This window comes from Polypterus senegalus, chromosome 6 (genome assembly GCF_016835505.1).
Source record: "Polypterus senegalus isolate Bchr_013 chromosome 6, ASM1683550v1, whole genome shotgun sequence".
Classification (NCBI taxonomy): domain Eukaryota; kingdom Metazoa; phylum Chordata; class Cladistia; order Polypteriformes; family Polypteridae; genus Polypterus; species Polypterus senegalus.
In genome coordinates, this window is record NC_053159.1 from 93344317 (window position 1) to 93367006 (window position 22690).

Sequence of the window (22690 nt, forward strand, 5' to 3'; positions counted from 1 at the left end):
GGTGCTTTTTTAAGTCGAACTGTAGGTTTTCTCCTTGTCCTACTGAAGATAAGAATGCCAGTTCATAATGTTGGTGACTTCTTCTTAGGTTGATGCAACTGATATATGTTATATGTATATAACAGTATAAATGTGTAATACCTTAGTATGTTCACACTTCTAAGGATGTCACATTCTTCAGTGCAGCTTTAAGAAAACATCCACGCAAGTGGCACAGTGGCAGTAAGGAGATCTTGGGCTCACATCCTGGATCCTCCCTGTGTGTAGAGCACTTTGAGTAGTGAGAAAAGTGCTATATAAATGTAAAGAATTGTTATTATTATCTGATAAGCAACAGCAAAAAAAAAACTGACTGAACTTAGGTCATACAGTCTTTTTCCATGTTCGTTAAATGTACATTTTCCTGATTGCTTTATTAATGCCATTATCTGCTATGTGGATTTTTAAGGTGATTTTTTTGCATGGGTCCAACGGTTTAGCAGTTTAAGAGCCAAAGGCCAGAGCAGACCTGAAACTATTCAAGCTTCATATTGTCTTATTGTTGAGTAGATAAAAGTACTGCAGTGGAAACAAATGCTGCCCTGCATAGTATAACCAAGAAGCATATTTGAAAAAAGAAATGCGTTATTATAGCACAAAGTCCCTGTCTTCCCATTTAAGTTGTCAGTATGGATCTGTCTCTGAGATACTGGGCATTAGAAAATGGCTTCAGAAATCATTTTCCCTTCAAGGACCTCTCACAGTTACCAGACTGACTGAGTTTCAGAGAAGTAGAGGAGGTTCACCACCTGGCAGAACTAGGCACCTGCATTTATTTGGTGAACTGCCACTGTGTAGAACTTGCAGGACTCAGTATTTCTGTATGCTATGGTTACAAAGAATCAGGAAGCTCACTTGGCCAAAGATCTGGGGCAAATCCATGCTAGTAATAATTTCCTAGTCCTCCAGCAGGACCCCAACAGGCCTGCTGTCCCACTGAGAGCTCGTAGGAGGTCAGTGAATGGTTTTCTAAATTTAAAACAGCCTTGTGGATTTATCTGCTGGGTGTGTTATGTGGTAGCTGAGTGTTAAATACTACACGTTTTTGTTGAATTTGTTGCGTCTTTGCTACACTACTCAGACTTGAGCTGCTTTTACATCTATCACTTTTATGATTGTCTAAAAATAAAAAAATCTTTACATCACTGGTTACTCTTGTAAACCCTTGTTCTTTTCTGCTATTCAATTCCACTTATAATTGGTATTAATGGCTGAATAAGAAGTGACTATAATTGACAGCTTATTCTCTTGGCTTGATGGGGCTGTTGACAAAAGATATTCTGCCTAAGAAACTAACTAAAGCAATTAACAGCTTATGAAAACATTGGAAAAGCAGTTTAAGTAAACACTTGTTGATCTAATTTTGCAGTATGAAAACGAGAAGAATGGCAGAATGCTCTGCAGCCTCACAGAACCTGAAAAAGGCTCCGATTCCCAGCAGTCTGCGTGATCACCCCATGTTTGTGTGGACTCCTCCACAGAGAGTCCCAAGACATGCCATTAGGTTGGCAGATAACACTAAAGCATCTTGGGTGTGTAAATGGCCATAGCGTCTTATAAGATATGCCTTCCACAGGTTTTCATAGTTTGCCATTTGTCCTTCAGCTCATAGCAATGATGTTAAGGAAATATGAAGCAGGTACCCCACAAGTTTTAAAAAGAACCTTATGTGTCCTCACATGTCAGATGCATCGTTATAACAGTTTCTGTGCTTGATTCCAGACAAATAAAGGCACGCACCTCAAATATCTTCTTCTACTTTCTCATCAAATTGTTGAAGGTGCCATCACAACATACCCGTCTGAAGAAACATCACTGTGCAGATGCTGTGTTCATACGCTTCCAAGTTAGACATGTCCCATGAGTACCACTCTAAATGAGGGAGAATTTGGAGACGGTTTTCAACTGAATTCACCAAGTTATAATGCTACACTGACCTCTGACCTTACTTTATGATGTGAAATTAAAAAAAAAAAAAATAACTTAGCCAGGTATAGTATTTGGAGTTCACGTTGCATTTGGGGTGATGCAATTTATTTGCAGGTTATTTTCATAGTAAAAATAAAGGGAATCGTTAATTGTGTATGGTGTGGATCAAGAAGCAAATCATGACAATCTGTTTTTCTCTAAAATTCCGACCATAAATGAACATGAATAGAACAAAGTGGGTAGGCGTCACAGCACAAATGCTAACCATACAAAACTCACATGTGAGCAAAGCAAAGATTTTCTTTTGGTTTTAACATATTTAACCATTTCATTTGTTATCCTCTGCAACTTCTGAACATGTATCTGTGTCACTCAGTTAGCCTACAATTTGCTTGATTCAGGGAAATGCTTTGGTGCCGTGGTGGGAACAGGGACCATTAAACAAACATCGGCTTCACTTTCACAGAAATGACAATTCAGTGGCTCCTGAACCTGTGAATTCCAAATTTGCTGTTATTACTAATGTGATTAAGTGCAATTACTCCTTCTCATTTATTCTATCTTTGCACTTAATTATGAATTGTATCCAGTAATTATGCATGCACAGAGGTTATAGTTTGGAGTTGGTTTTTATCATCGCTATTTGCCACTGTCCTTCATTTCTTGACATATGATTTTATACAGGCTATAGCTAAGATTAGTGTGTTTTATGTATAAAGACAGGAGAGCAGTTTTCTGCTAGCAACTGCCTGGAGCATCAGTGATGCTGAAAGACTCCTCGTGCTTACAGCGAGCTGTGCCGTCTCAGGGCTCAGTCTAGTGGACGTGTCAACTTTATTTTTATATTCTGTGGTTTACGCCAAATGCCACATGTATATAACAAGTCACCAGTCATCTGCATTTATGGCAGCATAAAATATCAGATAGCAGATTATTATGTTTTCAACTTATTTCGTTTATCAGTATTATTATGTTTTCAACTTACGTTTATTAGTTTATTTATATGCAATTTTCCCCTTCCCAAATATTCCCAGAAAAGGAAGTGCTACTCTGATTTGAATTCACAGACCTGCTTTTCTTCCTAAAAGACTGTTTTGTTGCATTTAAGCTCATTTGTATTAACTGTATATACTCACATATAAGTTGGGTCTTGAAACCTGAAAAATCAATCAAAAATTCAGAGCCTGACTTATATGCCCGTTCAAAAATGCGACATTTAATTTTTTTTTTGACATTTTCTTGTTTCCTCCAATCTCACATCAGTTTCTCAGACGCATCGAGTATTTTTGCAGCAGCACAGTTACCAATTTCTTTCGCTACTTCAACAACGTTTAATTTAAAACCAGCTTTATATTTGCTTCTGATCAAACGCTCCATCGTAGATGAGGAATGCTCTTATGGTAAAGGTGTATGAGGGTATGAGATACAAAAAACACAAATCAGTTCAAACGTTGCTTCGGAATAGTCCGGTTATTACTGTGTGGTCATGTAGGCAGAATAGAGAGAGAGAGAGAGAGAGGGAAGTTAGGAGCACAAGCTAATACAGTGCATTGCCGCATCCACATAGAAAATAAGGCAGCGTGCTCCATTGTTACTCTCTCAGGTGGGCGTTAGCATATCAAAATCTCTTGGACCAATAGCGTGAGTTTTCCGCATTCGGCTGACATTATAAAATACCAGAAATTATACAGTAAAATCAAGTCCCGGCTTATCAGCGGGAGAACTTATCCATGAGTATATACGATATTTATTTGGTACACTGAGTGGCCAAGATGCTTTTCTGGTGAACTAGTGCAGTACTGTGATTAGCACCTGCATGGACCTCTCCTTGTTTCCAGTGTGGAGGTTACACATTTACTGTGTTTTCTTTAGATATCTTCCTGCATCCTTAAAATGACCAAGTTTGGCTGATTAGAGGTTCTAAATTCCCCCATTGTGAGTGCTGGTGTCTCTAAAGGCGCTTTTCCACTGCATAGTACGGCACAGCACGGTTCAGTACAGCTCACCTTGGTTCGGCTCAGTTCGGCTCGGTTTGCGTTTCGACTGCAGTTTAGTACCACTTTAGAGTGGGCGGGATTATTCACGTGTCGTTATAGTTGTGCCGCCTCTACTGCCGTGACACCGTGGAACTTTTACAACAACACGCAGACAACGACAACACTTTAGCTCGACGACGCGCAAGGGTAAGCATCTAAAAAAAGCACGTCACTAGCTAACTTTTATCACTGTTGCAAAGCATAAAATGAACTTAACTGCCAGTGTAACATTAAAATGCTGATTCTGTATATTACAGATCTTCCACATTTTGCAAAAAAGTCGCCGCAACAGACCATCTGTTTGGACATTTAACCGTGCCTCAGAGTGGTGGGATGTGATTGTTCTCGGTTTTACAAACACTCAGTGGCTGGAGAACTTTCGAATGTCTGAAGAAACATTCATCCACTTATGCAACAAACTGCGTCCAGCGATGGAGAGACGCGACACAAACTTCCGTGTGTGTGTACCTTTAAAGAAAAGAATAGCCAGTGACGCAGTAATGACGATTTTCTCCGGCCAATCAGTGACCAGCAGAGTTTACACGTCCACGTTTTGGTAACGGTTCGGCGCGCTTGGAACCTCGGCTGAGGTGGTACTAAAAAAAGGACCAGGTACCAGGTACTGTTCCCAGTGGAAAACCCCCCAAAAGTGAGCTGAACTGAACTGTGTCGTGCCGTACTATGCAGTGGAAAAGCGCCTTAACTCTACTCTGCCAGTCATTCAGTGTCATCTGAAAACTCCCTGACAACCCCTTGAAAACAAATGAATCGAGGTGAATTTTTTGCCATTACAGGAGGTAATAAGATCGCAAATGTTCAAGATAGCATGCCGACATTGAACCTCACCTGTGCCTGACCTCTTCAAAGGATGTAAAGGTCATAAAGAGTATTATTGCTGTTTCCTTATCACTGTGTTTTATTTCCCCTGCTGTTCTTACTTAATACACTTCACCTGCTCCTTGACTAACAATGAGGGTTTCTGATTGACTTAATACTGTTTAAAAGGAATGAGAAAACAGAACAAACACAAAAGCTGAATGTTTACACACAGGCACAGAGATAAGCATGCCTGCGTAGATAGCTGCCCCTAGAGTTATTGATACTGTAATTTTATGTAAATATATACAGTTAATATAGAAAAGGAAGGCAGAGGCAGTGAAATTCACAGCAACGTAATAAGCATCTGTCCTGCGATGTTTGTACTGGGAATTGTCTGTGCTATTAGCAGTCAGTTTGCATTAGGGAAGCACACTGACAGTAAAAGATACTTTATTACAGTGTAATAATAATATAAAGTCAACATGTAAAGTCTTGTAACATAGTCAACACAGTTACTTATTTTGCTGTTATTGTGAGACAATAATTTATTACTAAAAAAATGAAGTGTTTTGAGAGCAAAAAGTAGTTTCTCAACAGTGATCCATTATATATAACCCAGAGCTGTTAAATATTTAATACAAAAATGTGTGCAGTATTTTGACACTGAGTTACTCTTACACACCAAGCCAGACATTTATCGCTTACGGTTGAAGGCTATTATGTAAAAAAAAAAAAAAAAACATAAATCTTAATCTCCTGTTAGTTTAGAAAAAAAAAGTAATAATAAATTGAGATCAATTTTTGCCATTATAGGATGTAATAAGATTGCAATTGTTCAAGATAGCATGCTGTTGTTGGGAACCTACGCCACATAAAACATATTGAACCTCGGACCAGAAAACTGAATTATTTTTGAACAGGTTAGTACTGCAGTTTTTGTCAGAGTGGTGTTTCTGCTCTTGAACTGTAAACTGTTACTGGGTCATATTTCCAATACAGGGTCATTCAAATTTGAACATTAAATTATCTATACATCCATTATAAAACTGGCTTAATCTAGTTCATCTCTCCTGGGTCAGCAGGAAACAACTGTCACCAGTTTGAGCCCAATTTGATGTTGACAATTAATCTAACATGTAGATGTGGGAGGGGAACCAGAATGTCTGAGGGAGAAACCCACGCAGATGCCTTAAGGACAAAGCCACTGAGCCCAGCATGCATTGCGTCACAATATAATCCTTCATTAAATTCGTTCATACTAAATTAAACTGATAATAATCATCATATTAGTTTTGCATGTACAGTATGTCCTTATTGCCCAGCAGTAGACCATGGCCTCATTCACATTTGGTTCCTGCCTTGTAGCTAATGTTTCGAAAATGGACGGCAGTTCCCATCGATGTTACAAAAATGGATGAATCATTTGTATCACAGTATTCACTTAACAATACCAAATAGAGCAACAAATTCCAGTTAAACATTCAAGTCTTGGTGGAGCTGTTGATTATTTGAAAGCTGTCCTTTCTCTTGAATGTCTGAATGTCAAATTCAAACACTTGTAGCAATACAGACAGCACTTTGTGTGTTGGGGGACATGGATGGAAAAGTTTAAGAATATTTCTCTACAAAGTACATTTTATTTTTCTTGTATACTGCAGAGGTTTGTGGGATTTTTGTGTGGGTTGTGATAACATATTATATTATATTATATTATATTATATTATATTATATTATATTATATTATATTATATTATATTATATTATATGGTGGGCTGGCGTCCTGCCCTAGGTTTGTTTCCTGTCTTGCGCCCTGTGTTGGCTGGGATTGGCTCCAGCAGACCCCTGTGACCCTGTAGTTAGGATATAGCAGGCTGGATAATGGATGGATGGATATTATAGTATATAGTATAGTATAGTATTTGTCCTCCTTGTGTATGGTGTTTGCATTTAACTAACATTTCCCTTTAAGATCTTGTAAGTTTCCTTTCAGCTGTCTGGTCTTCTGAGATTCCTTAAGTGTTAGAATGCATATTGTTATGTTTGCTTTGTGCCATGTGATTAAGTTGTGTAACAGTTTGGGTCTCCCACATTGTTGCAGTTGGTAAAGACATTGATTCCCAATGACTTCAGATGCAAGAAAGAAGATAATAATGGTGAGGTGGTTGCACACTGCCTTGTATCTAAGATACACAGTTAAAACCCAGTTTTAACAACTGTCTGTGTGACGTTTCCATGTTCTTCCTGCACGTTCTTCTTGACACTCTACTTTTTTTCCCACATCCTATCGACATGCGCGTAATGTCTTTAATTTAATATTGTTTTTTATCAGTATGCTGCTGCTGGAGTATGTGAATTTCCCCTTGGGATTAATAAAGTATCTATCTATCTATCTATCTATCTATCTATCTATCTATCTATCTATCTATCTATCTATCTATCTATCTATCTATCTATCTATCTATCTAATGTTATTTAGTGAATTTAAACTGAGCTAGTGTGAGTAAGTATGGATGTGCTCCGAAATGATATTTGCCATGTGCTCAATGCTACCAGAACCGGCTATGGCCCCTATAAGGCTGTATTAGAATAAGTAGGTTTGGAAATGGATGGAATTACTTTAAACTATTTAAGAGATGACATGTAGAATGTTTTCATTTAAAAAGTTCCAAATAGGTAGGTTGGAATGATTTGGAAATTGCTGTGTCTGGAATTAATAAATGCAGTAATTAAATTCAGAGTTTTTTGCTGACTAACATTTACTATGTTCTTACTAAATTCTAGCTTACTTACGAAAACTCAACTTTATTAAATTAGTAAGACTTGAGGGTGCATTTGTTTTTTTTGTACCTTGCCCTTCTCTAAATTCTTTTTAAGGATGTGATCCAGCCACGGTTTTGCAGTACTCCTGTGAAATGCCACAAACAGATTTGAAGATCACACGAGAGAAAAAGAAAACCATTCCCGTTGTCTCTCTTATACTCCCATCACAAATTCATATGCAGAACAGCAGATACTGAAAGACGTTTTCTCAGTTTGCATTTGCATGTATTGGTTATTTTTATGTTTACCTGGCTCATGGTGTTCATTTCTGGATCAGTACCTTTGAAATCTTATGTCACTTGAGTTGTGTTGAAGCCTGGAGGTCTTGGCTGGGGAACTGAGTTTTGAGCCTTCATTATTGAAGTGTGTATATGGCTTTGAGCTCGAGGACCTCTTATGTGCTACCGAAAGTTATTGTACAGCACTTAGGTAATTCTGAAATTAGACTTCCAAGACGTTTACAGGGCTTTTGATAAAGTTGACAAATCATTTAAAATTAGTGCTCAAAAATGTTATTTGTAGAGAGTGTTTTAGTTGGTTTGAACACTGGTAAAACAAAGATTCATGTGGCAACAGAGAGGAGGATACATTTGACCTTTTTGGCAAAAAAACCCTCTTGGTTAAAATCTATGTTATGAAACCCTTCTGTTCAGTCTTTGTAAAGACAGTGATAAAAACGAAGGAGGGAGCACAGAAAATGGCAACTAGGAAAAGAACTTACTGCTTCTAAACCAATGAGGCACAGTTATCTTATGGACGTTTTGCATTGTTAACCACCTCTGTAGGCCATGTTTAAGTGGAACTGGCTGGGCTACTGTTCTAATTTTTATGTAGTATGCATTTTTCATTTTTGTTAATTCATACTGTATATGTTTGAGAGAAGTTAGTGTGCATCTTTAAGCATACAGAGGATTACAGTAATATTTGCTTTAACAGTATCAGCCTAAAGTCACAGGCATTACAAAAGTTTACTGTGATGATACTAAAAGATGTTAGTGTGCTTATTTGTTTCTTTATGTTGAGATAATATCAGGCCTTCAAATGTACAAGTGCTGGTTTATGGTCAACATATGAATAATATGTGAAACTTCAAGTATTCTGGGGGCCTGAAAAGAAACTAAAATACCTGGATCTTATTAGGGCCTAGTTATGAATCTTGGCCTATACACGGCCCATGAGGACTGTATTGGGTGTCTGTTAGGACAATTGGGCGTATTTTGCTTTCTGCTTATATTCCCGACAGTGGATGCTACGTTAAGTGGATATTTTAAATTGACCCAGAGTCTGGGTGTGTGTGCTGGTGGGCCCTATGTTGAAGAGCTGAAAAATAAACTACTTTAATTCAAACAGTTCAACAGTCTTGTCACAAGCAAAACCAGGGGGATGGAGCCAGCCTGACAGTGCACACCAAATTGCGTAGGTGCGGATTAGAAGATCTTCCTTTAACTCCCTGAGATAAGATGTCTTCTTTGTCATTCAAAGGTCCCAGGTTTTTAGCTAGCAGAGAGTGCTTGGCTACGATATGGCAGATCAGACTTCTCAGCAGAGTCAAATCACTTTCTGAGTTCAATAATGGTATCTCCTCATTGTCCCGTTGTATATGTTAAACAAACTGCGTATTTTTTGCATGTTGTTGAGAATCCCATCCCTTCTGAAATGCTGAAATGGCAAAACAGTTTAGTCATGTCTCAGCTCAGCATAACTGGAAAGTAAAATCTATATATATAATTCACTAAGGCAAGACACCCATGGAAAGCACGCCAGAAGGGGCGTGGATTCACTAAGCCGCCGACAAGTAAGACACCTATGGCGCACGCAGGGAGGAGCCACACCCACCAACTCCAAGACCATTGGATACAACGACAACTCGCAGAGCCATGCCCACCAACTCAGGTGCGACAACACAGAAAGAACGGCGTCATTTACATTCGTCTGTCATAGAGGCCTCATGTACCTCGAAGCCACCATGACTGTTCATAGAGGCATGTTTCTCGCAGAGGTGAGTCGCCATATGCAGCGTGTAAAACAGTTTGCGAGGGGTATCCCATGAGATCCTTAAAACAATCCTTTACAACTGAGGTTAAAACACAATGAAGTAGGCAGCCTTTAAAAACCGAGTTTTCGATTACAAAGCACGACCGCGTGCACCATAGCAAACTGTTTTACACGCTACATACAGCAATTCGCATCCGCGACAAACATGCATCTTCTTCACTCACGGCCAATTATATGTTGCTCTCTCCATCTTTTCATTCACTTTCTGTTGTATCCTCAAACCCTCCCTTTTTAGACAACTGTGTCTTTCCAGAAGTGTTCAACCATCAATAAATAATTATGCGGCGTTTGTTATGCCGCGGGTTCACTATTGTGTTGTATTTTGCTCTCTCCAGAGTTCCATCTTTTCATTCACTTACTGTTGTATTCTCACACTAACCTGTTTTAGACAACCGTGTCTTTCCAGAAGTGTTTAGCATTCAATAAATACTTATGCATGACATTGAGCGTGTGTCTACCCGGCGTGGGTAAGCCGTTGAACCCAATTCGGGCTGCAAACCGAGGAATTCCCACTAAGTGCGACTCATACGCTCCCACTGGTTGCGTCCCTACCCTTTGTGCACACCCCCCTCCCACCTCGCTACTACCGTGGTCGGGTGTCTTGGTGGATTATATTTAGAAAAGCAGCCAACGACTCAAGTGATGAGTTGGAGGTGGGCACATGAGCGGGCAGTACATACTGAACGAGAATTCAGGAGACTAGCATGACGGAGGGAGCTGAATGGACGTCCATCTCCTCTCCTCCCGTTCCACACTCCCCGCCGTGCACCCCCATCCCTCCGTCTGGCAAGAGAAGGCGCGATTGCGGTGCGCCAGTTTTCAGTCACAAATGATTGTGTGTTGGTTCGTTCCGTGGATTGTTACAATGTTGCTTTTCTTGCTGATTTATTACATTACTGATTTTCCAAATGTTAATTTTTTCCCTGTGCTTAAAAATCATTAAAAAACCGTCCTGATTATACGGCATATGGTACGCCGCGGGTTGGCTAGTATAAATTAAAATTCATCTGTCCATTCACGCAGTTTCTGAAATTGTTCTATCATAGGATATGCAACTGAACTTTATTCTTGGAGCATCTAGGTATAAACCAGGACCCTTGACGCCATAATTCCATGGCATGCTATATTCATGCATACAGCCAGACTCAATCACACTGGGCCACACTGAATCGGTAATCAACCCACACATCTTTGGAAAATGGAATAAAATTGGAATCTCTGAAGTAGATCACCACAAACATATCAGCCACACACTTACTGGAATGGCATTAGAGCCCGGCCATTTGGAGCAGTGAGGCAGGCATGCTGGGCATTACACGTCAGTGTTACAGTGCCTAGTAAACGCAGTTCATTAGCCACATTACATGAGGTTATAGAATATTTTCAATGAGCAAATTGCTTAAGGTTCTATATTGTACATTTATCGAAAACACTATATATTCATCCTTTATTTCCTTATAACTTTTTAGGCGAACGCTTCCTAACTGGCATATTTAAATCCTACTTTCCAAGACTGAATAACTGAGAAATACAGAGAGAGATAATTAGAAGTGGTTTGCTCGGACTCTCCTGAGCACTGTGGCTTTTAAGTTGTTTGTATAAGTTTTTAAAAGGGTTTAATATTGTTTGGAGTGCAACAAACCTAGCAACGTTGAATTCTGCTGCTGCCCTGGCTTATGAGTATGCTACTGTATCCAACTCAGCAATTCTGAATCATGAAAATGATGTTGAAAAAGTACTCCAATGGATGGTCCCTCATTGGCAACTGTTGATTAGTTATCGCATCACCTAACCTGTTCAGCAGCATACCTGAAGAACAGTTTAAACAATATTTTTGCTCGTCTATGGATTAGATGTATTAGAAAATGAATTAATGAGCCAACCTAAAGCTGTGTGTAATGCATATCTGTGATACGGAAATAATGCACGTTTACTCGGTCAGTCGCCCTTTATGAAGTTTTCTTGGTATTGGTCACACTGGTAACATGCTGGGGTGGAAAGTCTGGTCTACCCTTCGACAGTAGGCTCTAGATACTGCAGAGGGATTGCCAGGTCACCTGAAGTGTATAATCTCTTCACTTTTCTGCCTCTGCCTGGTTCCTCAGAAAGCATCTTTACTCTGTGATTAAAACAACCTCAACTAGCTCATCTTGATTCAGGGAAGTGGCAGTTTTATTCCCAGGTCTTCATGTATTTATAATTCCCCACTTTATATTAGACAGCAAGTCCAGCAATGTTGTATAGGAACCTTATTTTAGCAGCTTGTTATCATAATAAAATGAGGCAACCTTGAGATCCACCAGGCCATGACTGCACAGTGATATCCTGTGTATGAAAATTACAGACAAGACGCTCTCTTGACAGAGTTCTAACTCCACTATAAATAGACTTGACTTCATTTCTAGCTTGCAAATGCAACATTTCTTGTGCAAACGCTAAGACGAAATGGCATGTAGGAGTGGCCCAGAAGGCCTTGTCCAGCATATCCCATAGGAATGAAAAAATGAAAAAAAGATCTCCTTAATATCTTTCAGGTTTCTCTTAGAAAACAATGAAATCAAAAAGAAATAAAATGGAGACAGATTTTTCTCCTGAGAAATAATACCCCGGTATTCTCGTATTCTTGAGTTTCAGCAGAGATCTCAGCAAAGTCGCACAATGGGCTCAAAATTTCCAACAGTATCTTGACATTTTTTTTGCAGTTTGAATGTATTTCCATTGTGTACTCAATAATAGATGGTGAGATGTATGGACATATATTTGTGGAAATAAAACACTTTACTAAGATTAGATAGATAGATAGATAGATAGATAGATAGATAGATAGATAGATAGATAGATAGATAGATAGATAGATAGATAAATACTTTATTAATCCCAAGGGGAAATTCACATAATCCAGCAGCAGTATACTGATACAAAGAAACAATATTAAATTAAATAGTAATAAAAATGAAAAAAAATTAAAATAAAATTAATGTTCGCATTTACTCCCCCGGGTGGAAGATTACAAAACTAAGTAGTACTATTATTTGCTCTAATTTATATTGCTGTGCTCCGACGAAATCAAACTCATTCCTGGAGAAAAGGCAGGCAGTATGGCATAATGGTAAAGACTTTGGACTTTGGACCCTGAGGTTGTAGATTCAAATCCCACTACTGACACCATGTGACCAAGCGAAAGTCATTTCATCTGTCTGTGTTCCCATTGGAACAGCAAAAGAAAAGTTAGCAATCTTATCTGAAATGTTAGAAGTCATCAGTCCAATAATAAATATAAATATGAAGTCTTGGAAAAGACTAAAGCGCAAGACTGGCTAGAGAGAAACAGAGAAAATATCACATGCTTTTCAAACCAAATTGTAAAGTTTGACTTGGCTTTTACCTCAATTGTATCTACTTTTTGGCTAAATCTGCTTCTCCTAAGGAATTGTGGGAGAAACATCTGTGAAAAACTTGATTTTTAAATGAAATATAAATGAAAGTCTCTTAAGTCTCATGAGCCATCAAAGATCAACATTTGCGCAGTAAAGGTTTCTTATGGGATAGACTGAATTGTTAAACTACCACAACTCCTCAAATACATGCAGAAGAATAAGGAGCTGGTCCACTGTTTAATGGTGGAATCTGCATTGATTTTCCAGAATATGAAATTCCACTATCAGTGGGAACCTCCATTACAGTATAAATGGAAAGTCAATAAAAGTGGTCTTCCTATAACGAGAACACACTTTCTTGTCTCCTGTCCCGGTAACCAAGGCAGTGTCCTTGCCTTCCATACAATATTTGTGCATTTAGACATTTCTCAATACAGACAGAATTTTTTAAAATTCAAAATGCATTATCCAAATGCTGTACTGGGTTTTTTGTATGTTTTAATGGCCATGGTGTACATATTCTGTCTTTTGTACTGCTCTTTTCTCACTTCCTTTTTCACTTTTCAGTGATATAAAAAAAATGTCTGAAATTTTTATTCAAAAGTGCAGGTTTACAAAATGGAATAAATAAACAAGTGGGAAATGCGTATAAGAATTATGCTTGTGACATCCGGCAAATTAAACTCAATATGCAACTCAGTCATACAGAAAGTATTACCTAGTAAAATATTAATTTGGAAGTATAGCAGAAAGTGATGCTTTTCTGTGACTTTTACATTTAAATGTTTGGAAAAAATCTGCCTAAACATTTATTATTAAATGATATAGCCCTGTCTGTAAATTATTGGGGCAAAAAATGTGTTAGCAATTCTTTTCTAATCAGATTTCTAATTTTGTCTTTTTTCCCTTCACTCTATCTTACAATACACCGAACTTTAATTATGAATGAAATGAAATGAATCCTTATTGCAGTAGAAATGTTATGCTATATGTGTTAAAACAACGATACAATGTAATCCTGCAGTCAGTACTGTAAGTCTTTCTTCTTTTTTATAGCTAGGGTGGAGGCAGTTGTGAGACAGACTCCATGTCTTCTAAGAAAGTCAGAGGTGTTCCTTCTGCTTTGCAGCTGAGCTTTAGGCTCTGATCAGACAGAATTCCATAGCTAGTGAGCCAGGCTAATGTCCCCATTCTTTGGTGCTGAGGTTTATGCCAGATTTGGTGAAAATACTTTGGGAAACTCGTCGGACTAGGGCATGTGGGTGTGCCAAGTGCATGTGCCCTCACTCCATGTTTCGCTCTCTTGACAGCGCTGCAAGGATAAACTGAACTCACTGGCAATCTCAGTGATGAACCAGTGGACGGGGGTCAAGCTACGTGTGACGGAGGGCTGGGACGAAGACGGCCACCACTCTGAGGAGTCCCTGCACTACGAGGGTAGAGCTGTTGACATCACCACATCAGATCGTGACCGAAGCAAATACGGCATGCTGGCGAGACTGGCAGTAGAGGCCGGCTTCGACTGGGTTTACTACGAGTCAAAAGGTCACGTCCACTGTTCCGTCAAATCAGGTACAGTGAGAGTGAGAGAGTGAGAAGTGGGGGGGGGCTTCTTGGCTGTATGAGGACACCTGCATTAGGGTGCCAGACCACCAACCTTTGTGCAGGTGTGTTTAATGTAGCTCCTGTGTAATAATCTGAATGCTAGCAAATAAGTTATTGGAGAATTTGTGAATATGACTAACATCCTGCTGAATCTGAGTACTTTTCTTTACTGAACTGTGAGCTACTCAACAATTTCATTTAGCTAATAATCTGCCAAGCTAAATAGTGAATAGAGCAGGTATTTATACAACACTTCTCATTATGTCCCTAATCTGTTTACTATTGTGGAATCTCAAAATTTGATGGAATATACTGTAGGTAAAAATAAAATAGAAGCACAAAGGCGTTTTATTTGCAGGGATGAAAGATTAGTAATAGGTTGATGCAGCTCTTTTTATTTGTGTACTTTATTATGAAAAGGCATTTAAAAAAAAGTTATTCAAATAAGGATCCAGGGTCACAGAGTGAAGTTTGTCCAGAGTAGATTTTACAGAAATGTTAAAAAATAATAGGCACATGGAACGCATTTCCTACCAATGTAGTAAAGAGATTATGACGTTATTTCAGACATATTAGGTGAACAGGAAATTGTCGGGCAGTGATTTCCCAAATGGCCTGTTCTTAAGTATGGTTTGCTTGTAAGGATGTCAGATAGTGGCCGTGTTTTAACAACACAAACACTTTGTGAAGGATGTAGATAATACCAATAGTGTGCTTCTACAAGGTAACATGAGAGATATTTAATGACCTGAAAGGTTAGCTAATGGCAACACTGCTAGAAGGTGAGTAGATGGTGATGGTCAGAACTGATAAAGCAAGGTCTCATATGCTGATTGACAGTTGTACCACATGACTTTGTCATGCTGCCTAAGTGGAAGGCGTATTAAGGGCACATGGATGACCTTGGCTAATGCCAATGATTTAGTGATTTAGTGTATCATTATATGAGGTTCTGCTTCACACTCCCACTTCACTTTTGGAAGCCCTTGAACCCAACACCATCGGTAATGTAACCAGATGAGCTGGACAATGAAGACACCAACAAAGCAAGGGGGAAGATGCAAAGTGCAGACAGTGCTTTTATTACAAAACAGATACAAGCAAAAAGTGTTCAGAATGAGTGCAGTGCTTCTAAAAGTCAATAAATAAATAATCCATTAAAAACAGTGAAAATGTGGAGGTTAAAATCTAATAAATAAATCCAACTAAAACGAGGTTAAAACAATGGCTGGAAGCAGTCCTTTAAAAACAAAACCCAGTGCCTTCCTTAGCTGCTCCCGGATACAGACGATTCTTCACCTGAGCACTTAACGCCTGCACCACGTCGCGTCTGAGAACCGCTCCGGCCACACTACCACACCCTCTCTTTAAGTCGCGAATGCGGCGATTATTTATTTTAAAACTAGCCTTTTCTTCTAAGCCGTGGATCCGCAATACCACATGATATCTTTTACTTTTTTTAGTTTGTAAAACGGTATAACAATGATTTCTCAAGAAAAGAAAGGACAATATTGACACAAAGATCATTAATAAGTTACTTAATGACAAGCGATAGTTTGAAAGGTGTTTTGATAACAATGGCTAATCAGAATAATATAGTGAAGAAATGGAGACCTGAAGAATGAGAAAATTTATCTACAATGGCTATTCCTAGCAATATTCATAAAGCTGGGCAGATGGTAACAACAGCACCTTTTTATTTTACATGGCACTTTTCTGTAGTGAAAACCATCTCAAGTCGCTTGGCAAGTGCACAGGTGTAGTACAATTGTTCACATGCAGTGGGACACAAACAGTTTATGTGACTTGTTGAGGGACAATTAATGAATAAGAGAAGGATTTAAAATTGGCAGCCTTGGAGTAGAAAGAAGAGCTGGAGAAAAACTGATAGAGTAGAATAATTGTCGATTGTTGGTCATGATATTTCAGCACTAAATGCACACCACAAACTAGGACGGTCTCCCCAACTGCAGATGACAATTGAAGCCAGTATGAATGTAGAACTTTCCACAAACGAATGTAACCAAAAATAAAAGGGGGGAAGCTTAACGTTTCCTGCAGATAGTTTATTTGCTGCCATACTAGCTTGCCAAATTGTAAATCTGCTCTGAGCCGCAATAAAGGTCCGTGAGCAAAGAAAAAGAATACTAGTGTCTTTAAAATATAAAAGGAAAAGGAAAGGAAATGTGAAGCAGACATGATGGGATTTACCCTTTGCTAATTAACATTTAACACTTAGTTGTATTACAGAACGGTGGCACGGTGACACAGTGGTAGCAGTGCTGCCTCGCAGTAAGGACACCTGGGTTTGCTTAGACATGCAGGTTAGGTGCTTTGGCGATTCTAAATTGTCCCTAGTGTGAGCATGGTGCGTGTGCGTGTGTGTGTGTGTGTGTGTGTGTGTGCGTGTGCGTGTGCGTGTGTGTGTGCGTGTGCGTGTGTGTGTGTGCGCACCCTGCCCAGGGGTTTGTTTCCTGCCTTGCGCCCTGTGTTGGCTCCAGCAGACCCCCGTGACCCTGTAGTTAGGATATAGTGGGTTGGATAATGGATGGATGGATGGATGTGTTACAGAACAGAAAAGCTTAATATTTATTTTGAAAATATATGTGATACATGTGATTGGATTACAGGTTCCTCATGGTGATGCACATGTATTCTATGTAGTGCCAAGAATGTTAAGTATACATAGTTATATTATTGTTTGACAGATCTACTACAAAGATAAGGGATAACCAGAACTAGATTTAGACAATGTACAGGCATGTATGATACGTACTGTAAGTTAATGTATTCCCAGTCTTACTGCAAAAATGCATGAAATCCAGTTGCCCAAATAAAAAAAAAATAAGTTAAATGAGTTAATTCTGCCTACAATACTTCAGTACTACATTGAATGAGTGATTTTTTTTATTAAATACAGTGAATGGATAAATACACTGGATAGCTATGCATTTTCTTTAGTGATTCAGAGATGGCTCATTTCAGATTTTTATCTAAAAATTAAATACGCTATGCAACCGCATTGCTAGGATTGCTGAATAAGCAACTTAATTGTAACATGGGCTAGTGAGCTTGAAGGCCCTGTACATATACTGCAGTTGTTTTTATTTAGTGGTCCTAAAAAAAATTAAGAAATATAATTGTCACCAGACATAAATATCAAGTTAAAATATGATTCAAAATCAAGGTAAAGATAAAATAAGATTATGTAATCAGAAACTGTGAAATGCTAGACTTGAGGATTAATTCCTGCCTTGAGTGCATTACGGCTTATTTGGGCTTTACTTCCAGTTAGCCTCTAATGGAAGTGCAGAACAGAAAATAGATGGAACCTGTGCCACAATTGCAATATATAAGGCAGGTTTTTTTCCACATAATGAAAAGAGAGAGTTCTATTTTATGAATTAGTGTAAATTCAAACATGCTTTTTCTGTGCTAGTGTCAGTGTTTTCATAATACCATGTTTTCTGTGTTTAATATGATATATCATTACAGAACACACATCCTACTCACTACACCTGCAGTTTGAGGCTGCCATAACTGTTTACCAGCATTACCAAGAAGGTCCACCAGTGGCCATCAATATAAAAGGCTCCACCTAAAACACCAATATGAAAAAATGACAGTGGGGAGGGAGGGTCTTCTTCCCATTGAAATCGGAAGTGATGGCAGTAGTCACACCCAGTCATTACCAATGTGGCACAACACAGAGTAGTCCAGTGCCACCATCTGGAACTACCAGTGAGCTATAACATCTAGTTCACAATGTGAACCTAAAACCACGGTTCTTCTAAGTTGCCTACTAATATTTCAGAATGGTGAGGAGCTACTCAGCTCCTTACCATTGTGTCCCAGAGTATGAAAAATCTTGGTCTCCAGTATCTCCTATAAAATCAAAAATAAAGTACAATACCAAACAAAACTATAAACCAGGGCTGGCCAACTCCGACCATGGAGAGCCGCAATGGCTGCAGGTTTTTTGTTCCAAACCCAGTTATTTAATTAGAAGCCAATCCTCATCAATAACAGATCTTATTTAATTCCACAGCTTATTAGTGGTTTAACTCTACCATGTCAGTTCATTCTTAATGAGTAATGAAGATGAGTAATTTTCAGTTCTTTGCTTTTTCTTCACTTTCCTGCGGAGCGCTAAACGAAACCAAATTGTGAATGATGAATATGGAAATGAAGACAAGCTAGATGCAGAACTTCTGGTTCCTTTGTTATTTTCATCTCCTTGCTAATAAGGAGCAGTTAAAACAATGAATACATTTAAGACAAAAAAAAATAAGCAATTAAAAGTTCAAAATCTTAACAAGCGAGACAAATAACATGAAGCAGGAAAAGTGTCACATGAACAATACATGCCTCATCAGCAATGAATGATTTATCATGAAGCAATTGGATTGGAACAAAAACCTAAAGCCACTGCGGCCCTCCAGGACCGACATTGCTCAGCCCTGTTTTAAAGGGTCTGAGTCTTAAGTAACAAATCAATTAAATAAAATGAAATAGTAGCAAAAACTAGGCTCTAATTAAGAAAATGGTTAGAATGAAAACTTGGAGCCACTGTGATTCTCCAAGATTGGAGTTGGCCACCCCTTCTATAAACAATAGCTGGAAGGGTTTGAGAAAGCAGGTTGACCAATGCATGAGCTCAGATGATCATTAGCATTCCACCTACAAGAAATAAAGCTGAGCAATTTTTAATTTCTTGTCCTGTTTGAGTTGCACTGAATAAAGCAGTACGTCCTGCCCTTGTTGCACCTAGCCTCTGTTATTTAGCTAGTAAAGCCTGTCCTTTAATCATTGATGTCACTCTATCCTTCTGTCACTCCCAGGCCTGCTTTGCATGAAGGTCTAGGTTGCTCTTTCTGTCTTTGTGTTTGTCTGAATGTGATTGTTTTCTTTCTATTTCTCTCTCTCCCTTCCCCCTCCTCCTTTTCACTCAGATTCATTTTCAGTCTACAGCTCAGTTGTCCCTTGAGCGTCAAACTGAAGCCATCAAGTTTGCTGATACTCCCCGCAAACCAATCTTCGTGGCAACCAAGTGGGCATAATTTTCAGACGGAGGCCATGTTTATCACACATGGCTAACTCTGGTTTCTAGCGTAGCCACCTGAAGAAGTCCACATGTGGGAAAAAGAGACTGCTCAGAGAAGCTGGAGCTTGCAACCAGTCTGCTCCGTCGCTCACTATAGTTGTCCATACTGGTGCATTGCAGGCTTTGCAAATCAGGGATGGCTGCAGAACATTTCCAAGAAAACCCCCAGGAAAGGTCCAAAGCTAGTGTTTTGGATGGTGATTCCCACTCAGCAAGGTATTCACTGCCTTCTTCTTTAGCCTTCTGCTTTTTCCGTCGCATTTGTCTCATTATCCTTGTTTCCTTTGCTTACAGCTGCCTCACAAATACTTGTTTCTTGAAACTTCCATGAATGAAAGTTGTAATTTGTATATATATCTCAATTTCCTGAGTGCCATGCAGACCTGAAGTGGGAAGGAACAGTCTTAGTGTTTCTAATACAAAGAAAGAGAGTTGCTCCCCATGAGCGTGTTTAATCATCTCCTGCAGGCATTTCATCCATTTCACGTGATCGGGAGTCTTAACAGGTTAACATGGCTTCCAAGTCAGAATAGTGACATATATAGTGAATGAAGAACTATTATATATTACTGAATTTGCAATGGTAGTCAAATTAATGCAGAGTTTATAAATCTCCCACTATCACTGGTATACCACTAGGCAATGAACTATGCTTGTCACCTAGCATTCACCTATAAGGAGTCATTGTTAATGTCAGGTTGACATTTCTTAACTAAATGAATCCCCCAGAATTAACACAAGACTACAAGCTCTACATCTTATCTGGCTGTTTTTACTTTTGAACAGTTCTTGAGGAAACTGCAACAAAAGGGTAGAATAGGAATCATACTATACGAAGTTATCTAGAAACAGTTAAAATATTCTGAAACTTTAAACATACATGTAAGCATGTAAGTTCTATAAAATGAGACTTAAAAAAAGTTCAGGCTGCACAAGCTGCCCTAGTTCAATGCACTGAGAGGCCCTGTGACGTGAGCTGTATGGTGAAACAATGTCACAATTAATATGGATTTGTTATTAATGAATAGCGCTCAAAGGATATGTGAAGTAACCCGTGAGGAAGGGTGTGAAAAATTCCAAAATGAAGATTTAGGCCCTGGCTTGACCAGATTTAAGCCACCTTTTAGATGTAGACCATGCTTGATGTTTGCAGAACTAAGCACGTTTGACTGCCTATTCATGTTACTTAGTGACAAACAACATCCAAAACTTGCAAAAAGAAACTAAAAAAGAGTGGACTTTGAGAAAAATGAGCAGTAGATGTTGGCTGCACCCAAGTGCTTTACTATGTAAAAAGATACCATGTTTGCTCTCCTGATTTGAACAATATTGTTTTATCAAAGTTGTCTTTTTACCATTGGAAGAAGCCTTCACAATGCACAAGACCCAATCTAGCACCCTTTGGAACAAGAGAAACGGTCTAAACTACAGGTGACGTCATTTTAGTTTGGCACAGTAAATGTGAAATTTATTCTGACTTGCAGTTACTTGTAATAAAAAAAAACTTGAGATGTCAACAGATGAGTGTAGACAAACATGGAAAATCTAAAAAGAGATAAGTGGCTGTGACCACACTCAAGTCTTTCAAAAACAGTGAGAAGCTTTGCAACTGATCCTTTTCTTCTTCTTCTTCCTTTATTCCTCCTTTCTATTTGTTTCAGCATTTATGTGGAGTCAATATGCTTCATCAACCTTCTCCAAACAACTCGGTCCTGCACCTCCTCGCCAGTCAAGCCCTTTTCCTTCGGATCTTCTTTTACTTCATCCGATCCGTCCAACTCTACTATGTTCTCCTTCACTTTCTTTTACCCTGTACCTTCATTCCCATCACTCTTTTGCCCACATATTCATTGTTTCTCCTCACCATATGTCCATACCACTTCAGTCTACCTTCCTGTGCTTTTGTTGTATCTCTGATTGTTTAATTTCTTATTCTGTCCTTTTGTTGTAACTCCACACATCCATCTTAACATTCTCATTTCTGACACATACAACTTCTTCTCCTGCACTCCCTTTACTGCCCAGGTCTCATCTCCATACATTATTGTCGGTCATACCATAGTCTTAAAAAACTTACCTTAAACCTTCGCTTTAATTTGTCACCCAAACAATACTCCTGATACCTATTTTCAGTTGTTCCATCCACACTGAATTCTGTGGGTTATCTCTGTATCTAATTTTCCATCCCACTTATGAATTACTGTTGATAATTTCAAGTTTGAATTTAGAGATCAAAACCTATCTTTGCATAGTTTCATCAGTCACTGCCCACACCTACCTGGGCCTAACTTGATGAACAAACAAACTTAATAGTGCAGATGTTGCCAGCCCAACAAGCAGGTGTTGGGCTGGCAACATCTTGAGTCAGTGCCAGTCAGAAACAGATGGAATGCCGTCTTTCACAACACAGGCCATGAGAATGACAATCTTATGTCGGACGTCATTTGGGAGATGTGCAGTGTGGCCGGAAACGATAATAAATGTTGCCACATGGTTCTCTTACAGACTTCAATGTTGGTGACAAAATGAAACCTCTTGATGCCAAAGATCCTTTATGATTCAAGATGATTCCTATCATGTTTCATTAGCATGAGTGTTTTGAACGCAGGTAGTACACATATTTAGTGTTGAGGCTCAGATATCTGTGATTCTAAATCCTATCCAGAAATGCTGTTGTGAAAGGAGAAAGAGCCGTTTGGTGCATCATAAGAGTTTGAATTAGAACAGCCAGTGAAACCAAGACAGAGAATAGAATCTACATCCTCCACAACAATACCATTGATTAAAACAGATACTGGTGTTAGTTTCTAGTTCTTTGGTTTTGTCTTCAAAGAGGCATGAAGACCCACATTCAATGTGTGCTGTTCAAGAGATTGGAGGGTATCCTGCAGTTAATCTGGGCCATC

General features: G+C 38.9%; 1 protein-coding gene across 1 annotated transcript in view; it reads left to right on the forward strand.

Moving 5' to 3' along the window:
- ihha (Indian hedgehog signaling molecule a) overlaps positions 1-22690 on the forward strand; it is a 67757-nt gene that overhangs the window by 29550 nt on the left and 15517 nt on the right. Inside the window, exon 2 of the mRNA XM_039756511.1 lies at positions 14386-14647. Coding sequence (XP_039612445.1) covers positions 14386-14647 — 262 coding nt within the window. The remainder of the gene's footprint in view (positions 1-14385; positions 14648-22690) is intronic.